General features: G+C 70.7%; 1 protein-coding gene across 7 annotated transcripts in view; it reads left to right on the forward strand.

Moving 5' to 3' along the window:
• Window positions 1-7,487, forward strand: part of BAIAP2 (BAR/IMD domain containing adaptor protein 2) — a 39,321-nt gene extending 31,834 nt beyond the window's left edge. For 4 of the 7 annotated variants that reach the window (XM_054708852.1, XM_054708857.1, XM_054708858.1 and 1 more), the window contains 4 exons: window positions 158-226; window positions 859-1,021; window positions 1,722-1,756; window positions 7,318-7,487. In XM_054708852.1, coding sequence (XP_054564827.1) covers window positions 158-226; window positions 859-1,021; window positions 1,722-1,756; window positions 7,318-7,387 — 337 coding nt within the window. In that variant the 3' untranslated portion in view covers window positions 7,388-7,487. Of the gene's footprint in view, window positions 1-157; window positions 227-858; window positions 1,022-1,721; window positions 1,757-2,254; window positions 3,647-3,798; window positions 3,844-7,317 lie in introns of those variants that run through there. The other 3 variants (XM_054708855.1, XM_054708854.1, XM_054708853.1) reach the window with 3 other exon arrangements.
• The last annotated feature ends 1,642 nt before the right edge of the window (window positions 7,488-9,129 follow it).

A 9,129-nucleotide genomic window follows, 5' to 3' on the forward strand; every position in this document is an offset into this window, starting at 1 on the left:
CTGGGTCCCCCCTCTTACCTGGGCCCTCCCTTCCTCTGGGCCCCCCCCCTCCCCTGGGCCCCCCCTCTCCCCTGGGCCCCCCCTCCCCTGGGCCCCCCCTCCCCTGGGCCCCCCCTCTCACCTGGGTCCCCCCTCTTACCTGGGCCTTCTGTTGCAGGCGGGGCTGGTTCCCCTTCTCCTACACGCGGGTGCTGGACAGCGATGGGGGCGACAGGGTGCACGCGAGGTGAGCGCACTGGCCAGGCTGCGGGAGGGGGTGCTGGTGACAGCAGCTGGCGGCGGCCCAGGCCCTCGCGGCACAGAGCTGGGCTGGCTTCCCTGGGTCCTGGGTGCGTGCGCGGAGGCGCTTCGTGGGCGGGCGGCCGTGTGTGGGCGGCCTGTGTGCTGACCCGTCGGGCGGGCCTCGTGCCCTGCTGGACCCCGGGCGCCCCTGCTGCCATGTCCCGCAGCGTCGGCCCCGGCATCTTCCTTCCCTTTTCACTCACCTTTTAATGCGTCTTGACTGGTTTTAGAGAAAGAGGGAGGGAGAGGGATAGAGAGAAACATCAATGATGGGAGCATCGCCCATCGGCTGCCTCCTGCATGCCCCCTACCAGGGATCAGCCCTCACCCCGGGCCTGCGCCCCCCCTCCCCGCCTGGCATGGAATCTTCTGGCTCCTGGGTTCACACTCACACCAGCTTCCTCCTGGCACACCTTTGTGCCCAGTTCCGAGGGAGGGGTCCAGGGGTCCGGGCAGCTGCCACCAGCCCGCCGAGAGCAGCCCCTGGTCACCGCCTCTCCGAGGGCAGAGCCGGTGTGGGGGTGGGGCCAGGCCAGGCCCAGGGCCCACGTCCCTGAGCACCGTCCGTGCCCGCAGCCTGCAGCCGGGCAAGAGCAGCAGCACCGGCAACCTCCTGGACAAGGACGACCTGGCCCTCCCGCCGCCCGACTACGGCCCGTCCTCCCGGGGCTTCCCCACCCAGACGGCCAGCACCTTCAAGCAGAGGCCCTACAGCATGGCCGTGCCCGCCTTCTCTCAGGTGAGTGCGAGGGCGGGCGCGGGGCTGGGGGGGAGGGTCAGGGCTGGGGGGCCGCCTGGGCCGCGGCCCCTGTGGGCTCCTCCGCGGAAGGCCTGGCGCTCGATCACAGGCCGGGCGTGGGGGTGGGACCCTGAGCCTGTCCAGACGCGGCCTCGGGACAGGGAGGGCGTCAGGGAGGACCGGAGTCCGGAGCCCTGCCCGAGAGAGAGGGACTTCCGGTCGTGTCCACGTGCAGGCGTGGCTCCGGCTGCTCCTGGGCCGGACGGGCCTTCGGGGAGGCTGCTGGGTTGGTGGCGGTCGGAAGCTGTGGCTCAGGGCTGGGACCAGGCTTGCTGGAGGCGGGCCTGATCCGCTCAGCCCCTCCCTCTCCAGCCTGTGGGCCCTGGGTCCCCCCCGCACCTCACTGGTCCCGAGCCGGGATCCTGGGGAGGCTGACGGGTCCCCAACCCCACCTGCTCAGCTGCTCCTGCCACGGGATTCGGGTGCACGGGGTCATCGGTGACGGGGTGGTGTGTGCCGTGAGTCGGCCGCTGGAGAAGGGGGGGGCCTCGCTGTGACTGCTGGTAGGGGGGCCTTCTGCGCCCTCTGCATCCTCAGCTATAGGCAGCACCCCCCGCCCCGGGTCAGGAGGGCGCCAGCCCAGCCAGCCCTGCTCGCAGCCGTGCCCGGGACCCAGCCTGACTGTCTCTTTCCTCCCCAGGGTCTGGACGACTACGGGGCGCGGGCCGTGAGCAGGTGAGGGGCTCTGAGCTGTGCTGGGGAAGGGGGGCGGGGGGGAGCCGGGGGGCCGGCCCCTCCCTGGGCGCCCGGCTGGAGACCATGGGGCCTCTCGGGTCAGGGAAGCAGGGCCCGGGGGCCCATGTTCTGTGCCCATCAGACCCTTAGGCAGGACGCCCTGCCGAGGCATCGCCGAGCCCGGGGATCGCCGCGTGGGCGGGCCCCCAGAGCTGCCTCTGCCTGTGGGGGCGGGGGAGCCGGTGTCTGCGGCCCAGCCTGGCCCTGACCACGCCGACCGGCCCGCAGCCCCTCGCGCTCCTGCGGGCCCCGCCCTTCCTCCCCGGCCTGCCTGGTCCACTCTCGGCACCGGCGCTGGGGCGCTGCCTCACGCCTTCTGCCCGGCTCTGCCCGCGTCCCAGCTCCGGGCGCCCCGGCACCCCCGGCCAGGCAGCGGCGCTGAGCTGCGGGGAGGCGGCGGGGAGGCGCGGCCGGCAGCTGTGCTTGCTCTGTTCGCAGCGGCAGCGGCACGCTGGTGTCCACGGTGTGAGGACGCTGACCCGGCACTGCCGCCGAGGAGCCCGCCCGCTCTGTCTGCCTCCACGTTCCTCTCCGCTCTCGTCGGTTTGTTTTTGGGTCGTTTTTCTTCCCCACCTGCCCCTCTTGCCTTTTTGGTTGGTGACCCCAGACTCTGAGATCCCCAAGTCCATGGTGCTGCCCACCTCTGCTCCCCGTGGACACGCCACGTGTGGCCCGCCCGCTGGCAGCGTGCGCGTGTCCTGGCCGCTGCCCCATCTGCCGAGGCCACAACTCGCTGCTCTTTCAAAGGCTCGCCGTGAGCCAGCTCTGACGTTTGAAGAAAAAGAAAAACCTTAAAAAAAAAAACACAAAAAAAACAACTGAAAACAGGAAAAGGACTTTTTTTCCCTGAAAACAAAACCAGAAAAAGATATGCATGGACTCCGGTGTACTACTGTTACTTCTGCATCTGGCCCCGCGCACGGGGCACCTGCCAGACGGGGAGGGGCGGGCTCCCGGGCGCCGTCCCGGGCCACCCAGGGAGGGCCACCCGCCGGCCTCCGAGGACGCCGGCGCCCGTGAGGGAGGCTGTGGCCACGCGAGCCGGGCCTGAGGGCTCCCTTCTCTCGGACTCTGCGGGACGGCGTACAGAGCCCAGAGCGCGGCGTCCCTCTCAGGCGTGGCACCCTCACCCAGCGCCCTGGCGGGAGGGGTCGGGAGCAGGCGCCGCCTGGCCGCACGCGGACATGCCAAAGACCTCCAGGACCACCCCACCCCGCGTCCCGGACACCGGTCCCTGACCGGCCTGGTGAGGGCGTCTCGGCCACCCGGCGGCACAGGGCAGAGGCCCCGAGGGCGGCTCCGGGCGCTCGCCCGCACGCCTGCCACCCCCGCGGAAGCGGGCGCCCCTGCCCCGTCCTCCCTAAACGCTCTCGTCTTTTTGTGTGTCTTGCTGGCTTCAGAAAGAGACACGCTGGACTCGGTGGCTACTGGTATTGCCTCCTCACACGCTGAAGCCGGGGAGCAAGCGAGGGCCGGCCCCGGCCCCGGCCCTTCCCGCCGCGCAGCCCGGGAGCCGCGGACGCTCCTTTCACGGCGGCATGACTTAGCAGGAGCCTCCCGCGGACTAGGACGTGGCCGGTAGCATTGGCGACAGAAGCCACCCAAGACACAGACCGTTTTATATTTAAGGAAAATGCAAAAAAGCCAGACCGTGAGCCTGTAAAACCTGTGCCAGCAGCTCTCCAATCCGGGGACTCGCGCTTGGATGAATGCAGACTCCGCCAGCTTGTGTGAGACGTGAAGTGCTCCAGATGTCCCCCGTCTTTTTTTTTATCTGAATTGTGCCCTGTACTGCAGTGGTTTGAATAAAAGTTTTATTTATTGCATCGAGTTGGGTGTGGCACCTCCTTGCAGCCCCACAGGGTCCCACGCCGCCTCCCGGGAGCCCGGGGCCGAGGGGCCGGCCCCGTGCGCCCGCCCGGGTGCCCGCTCTGCCCGGACCCCCACCTGCACCTGCAGCCACAGCCTGTGTTCCCTTGCAGCCCCGACGTGGAAGTGGCCCGATTCTGAGCCGCCGTCTCGAGTTAGTAAGTGTCCGGTTTCCTCGCGCTGGTCTGCGTCCGCAGTGACCGGCAGCCCCTCCGGCCTCTGCCTGGCGGTCGGGGCGGGGCCGTGGGGTGGCCAGCATGCTCGCTCAGGGCTCCAGGCCTTCGCTTCCCTGCGGCCGCTCCTGGGCTCAAGGATTTCCTGTCGGGGCTCCTCTGCCCTGGGCACCCCCACTGCCGGGCGCGGCGGGCTGCCCTCTGTCTGTCTGGGTTTCTCCTGCCTCTGCTGCTGCTTCAGCCACAATCGGGGTCTCCCTGGTGATCAGATGGGGCTCTGGCTGAGGGTTCCCTCGGGCCTGTGGGCGTGGGTCTGGGCCTGCCCGAGACCCCCAGGCTGGTGAGTATTGCAGCCCCGAGGGGGTGGGAGGCCAGGGTGGGACCCGGGGCAGAGCTCCCAGGCGTGTGCCAGGCGAGTGCCCCAGGCAGGGGGAAGCAGGAGCCGCTGTAGGCCCCCCCAACACACACCACACACCACGCACACACACACACACACCACACACACACCACACACCACACACCCCCACCACACACACACACACACACGCACACACACACACACGCACACACACACACACACACCACACACACACACACACACACACACACCACACACACACACACCACACGCACCACACACACACCACACACACACACACACCACACACACACACACACCGCACACACACACACACATACACACCACACACACCATGGCCCGGCCTGGCCACGCCCACCTGCCCCTGCCCCGCCCACCTGGCCCCACCCCCACCCCAATACACTGAGGGGGGCCCTGTGGGCACATCCTGGTCCTTTATCAAGGATGGCGGTCGCCTGGCCCCACGGGCGTCCTGGCACTGCCATCCCATGGGCAGCCAGACCCCAGCGGATCTGGGCTCCCTCTCGGCCGCCGCCCTTCTGTGGGTGAGCTGCAGCCCGATTTCTGGAAAGTTCTGGAGACAGATGCTCCTGAAGTTTGGGAAATGGTGGAAATGCCTCTGACGGCTCCGAGTGGTCGCCCTGGGCCTCCACCTCCTTTCCGGCCTCTGGTGCCGTGTCCGGCCCCCGGAGTGGCCCGCCTGTCCCGCCGGAGCTGTGCTGCCTGGGGTCCCTCCAAGCTGGTGGGGCCGAGCACCCTTGCCTCTGGGGGCCCCGGGAGTCTGGGGCTGGGGGACCCCGCCCCTGGGTGCAGGCAGACCCCGGGCCCAGTGGGCTCGGGGTGAAGTGGGTGCAACTGGCACGGGCCACCAGCACCGTCACCCGGCTCCCGAGTCCCTGGGGGGGTGCCTAGCGCCACTTCTGGTCGGATGAGGAACCTCCCAGCTCAGCTGAGGTCCGGGCGGAGGGGCGGGAAGATTCCAGAAGGCCCAGATCCTGCCGCTCTGGAGAGCCGAGACAGGAGACGAGACAGGTCGGGAGGACGTGGAGGTTCCCCACCAGAGGGGACGCTGCCTTGTCAGGACCGGGCTGTCCTCAGACGGCCACTGCCGGTCCCCGTGGGTTCAGAGCACGATTAATTCCAGGGGGTCCCCAACAGCCCGGCTCGTCCGGTTCCTGAGACTGCAGTTGGGGTTGGAGGGGCCGGCACTGTGGTGTGGGGACCCCTCAGGGCCGCCCCTGGGCACCGGGCCCTTGTGCTCTGAGCCTGTCCTGCCATGGCCCTCGGGGCCCGGGGCCTGCTCTGCGCCCGAGCGGGAACCCTTTCTCCGGGGAAAAGGGGCGCCGGCCGCGCCGTGTCCAGCTCAGGATGCCCGCGCGGCAGCTCGGCGAGGGCCAGTGTGCCCCGGAGCCCCGCCGGGGTCAGCCTGGACGGTTCCCTGTGCAGGCCGCCGTCTGCCCGCGTGCTGGCGCTGCCCGGGCCGTGACCAGCCCTGCAGGACCGGGGTAGCTCGCGAGCAGGTTCTTTCCCCGGAAGGAAGAACCTTCCAGAAAGTGACAGGTGCCTGGGGGCTGTGTGCTCCCTCTGTGCTGAGAGGTGGGGGTGTCGTCCGCCTGGGGTCTTTGCGGGGCGGAGGGGGGGGGCTGGGAGTGTTTGCGACGGCGCCTGCGGCGTGGACAGGCATGTGGGCCACGGCCACACTGCGGGGAGCGGGTCAGGGACGCGGGGTCGGAGGCCAGATGCCCTCGGCGGTGGGCCTTTCTGGCCCTATAACCCGCCGCCACGGCCGCGGTGAGGAGGGGTCGGGGAGAGTGCTGTGCGCCCACGCCCTCCTGGCCGCTGCCCACAGCTCTGGCCCCACGGGAGCCGCCCTCCCTCCGCTGCTCGGCCGAGACTGTCGGACAGACCGGCCCCAATTCCAGGCCCAGGACCCCCACCCTGACCTTGGGGCCAGCAAAGGTGGGGAGCCCTCCTGGGAACCCGGCTAGCGGAGGGGCGGCCGGGCGCGGGCCACCTGTGCCCTGCGCCCAGGGGCAGACACCTCGGGAGCCAGCACGCGGCCCCTGCCCGTGGCCAGCGCCACCGCAGCTCGCGGGCACGGGGCGGCACCGGAGAGGCCGAGTGCGGAGCGCGAGGCCCCACGTGGGGAGGCGGCCCCGTGGGCGCCCCCGGAACCGGAAGTCTCACGCGCGGAGGCCGTGGGCGGGCCCTCCGGTAGAGGCAGCCCCGGGCGTAGTTGTTCAGAAGACACGAGTCCCCAGGGGAGCGCAGGGGTGCCCCTCCTGCTGGCGCCCGGCATCCTGGACAGCGCCCGCCACGCCCACCGCCCCACGGCGCGGACGCCCAGGTAACGGCCGCGGAGCCGAGCGCTTCGCCGAGTGTGGTCCTGTCCGTCCAGCCTGTGTCCCATCGTCTGTCGCCGCCGCCTGCGTCCGAGCCTCCGTGGGCGCCAAGCACAGGGTCCTGAGGACCGGGCGGCGCCGGCCCCTGCTCATCCGCTCCATCTCAGCCTCTTGTCTGGCCAGCCCATCTGTCCGTCAGCTGTGGCCTCGGCATGCGGGGAGGGTGCGCCCCGCGTGACGGGGCTGCCGCCTCGCTGCGAGGTGGTGTCTCTGGGAGCCGTGTGCGTGCGCCTCGTGTCCGTCCGCTCAGCGTGGGGCCGTCGCAGGCCACCCTGGGGCCCGGATGCATGGCCGGGCGTGTGGGCTGCTGGGCTGTGTGTGTGTCTTCGGACAGGGGCTGGGCCGCTGGGCCTGTGGGCACCTCCCGACTCGGGGGGGGGGGGCGGGGGGGCGGGCCCACGGGGGACTGAGAAGGAACTGGGTCCGGCCCCAGGGCAGGAGTGGAGGGCAAGGTGGCTCCCAACCCGCCCTGCCCAGGGGGCTGGCCGCTCCGTGGGGGAGAGGAAAGGGGTGCCCTGGGTTAGCCGGCCTGCGGGCGGCACCCTCCCTGGCTCTGAGCCCCCCGAGTCCTCCTCTTACAGGTGGGGAGACTGAGGCCTCGGGGTCCAGTCGGTGCCATTTGTCCCAGGCGCCCCGGCTCACGGCACCCCCACACTAACACCGTCCTCTCCTCCACAGGAACCCCTTTGCCAGTGTCCAGCTGAAGCCGACAGTGACCAACGACAGGTCTGCCCCCCTCCTCAGCTGACACCCCTCAGCACAGGCCGCCGGGCCCTCCCCGCCCACCTGGGAGCCTTGTTCCGAATTCCCTGGCCGCCTCCAGAGAGACTTCCTCACGCCTCTCCTGTGACCGGGCGCCTGTGACCGGGCGCTGACCGGGCTGAGGGGCTGGCTGAGCCGGGCCTGCTGGCAGGGCCGTGGGTCCAGAGCCCAGGGCGAGGGAAGGACAGTCCACCAGCTATGGCTGCGGGGAGCCCAGCCCCTGCCTGCTTCTCAGTGTCCGATCAATAAATAACTGATCAATAAATAACTGATCAGTGTCCGATCAATAAATAACTGATCCACCTGTGCCCGCTGTGATCTGTCGCCTGGCGGGCAGGGCGCCTGGGGACGGGGCCTGGGGCGGGGGGGCGGGGCGGGGGAGGCCTGGGGGCGGGGCCTGGGCTGGGGGCGGGGCCGGGGCTGGGAGGCCGGGGGGCGGGGCCTGGGCTGGGGGGCGGGGCCTGGGCTGGGAGGCCTGGGGGCGGGGCCTGGGTGGGGGGCGGGGCCTGGGTGGGGGGCGGGGCCTGGGGTGGGAGGCCTGGGGGCGGGGCCTGGGTGGGGGGCGGGGCCTGGGGTGGGGGGCGGGGCCTGGGCTGGGAGGCCTGGGGGCGGGGCCTGGGTGGGGGGCGGGGCCTGGGGTGGGGGGCGGGGCCTGGGCTGGGAGGCCTGGGGGCGGGGCCTGGGTGGGGGCGGGGCCTGGGAGGCCTGGGGGTGGGGCCTGGGCTGGGAGGCCTTCCTCCTCTGGTGGGGACTCTGTCACCGGCACCAACCTTCCTGGCAGGCCCTTGGCTGGGGCTCTGCTGGGCCCCCACCCCAGTCCCTCCCTGCCCAGCCCCCTTCCCACCTCTCTCCTCCCTGTCCCCGAGGGCGAGGGGGGAGGGTAGGCGCCGTGGCCTGGGTCCCCGAGCTGGGTGCCATTGGGGGGTCCTGCACAGGAATCCTGGGTGGGGTGGGGGTGTGAGGGTGGGGGTGGGGTGTGGGGGTGGGGTGGAGGGGTGGGGGTGGGGGTGGGGGGGGGGGTGGGGTGGGGTGGGGGGGTGGGCCCTGCCTGCCCCCGCCCCCATCCCTGCCCCCATCCCTGCCCAGCTACTTCCGTATTTCAGCTGCAGTACCAGGCTTTAGAAACTTTATTAGACATTTGTGGCTGAAGTACAGCATGGTGGCCGGGGCTGTGACAGCCGTCCTGCCGGTGTCCTCAACTCTCCGGGCGGAGCCGCTCCACCCAGGCCCTCAAGGCAGGAGCCCCAGCCACCTGCAGCCTCCCGGGCCCAGGCCAGGAGCGGAGGGCGGGGCCGGGCCAGGAGGCAGGGGCAGGGGCAGGGCTGGAGAGAGGTGGGGCTGCCTCCCAGCTCGCACTGCCCTTGTGCTGAGGGAGGGCTCCCCTGACGGTGGGGGGGGGGGGGGCAGTGGGAAGAGCCTCCTGGGGGGTCTGTGCCCATCCTCTTTAGGCAGGGCCCAGTGGGGGGCAGGACAAGAGGGCGGAGGGGCCAGCCCCCACCTGGTCAGGAGGGACTGTGTCCTGAGAGATGCCCTCCCGCCCGAGGCTTGATCTGCAAACCCCCCAAGAAACACACGGCGCCTGAAGGCTTTTCCTGGCTCGATTTCCCGTAAAAACAAACAGGGAACCGGTCATTGCACCAGCACCTCCGCCTCCAACTAGTGACAACAAACCGAAACGGGCCGCCCACACTCCCCACCCACCGTAACCTGTCTCTTTGGCAACGACAC

Source organism: Eptesicus fuscus, chromosome 20, assembly GCF_027574615.1.
Source record: "Eptesicus fuscus isolate TK198812 chromosome 20, DD_ASM_mEF_20220401, whole genome shotgun sequence".
Lineage (NCBI taxonomy): Eukaryota > Metazoa > Chordata > Mammalia > Chiroptera > Vespertilionidae > Eptesicus > Eptesicus fuscus.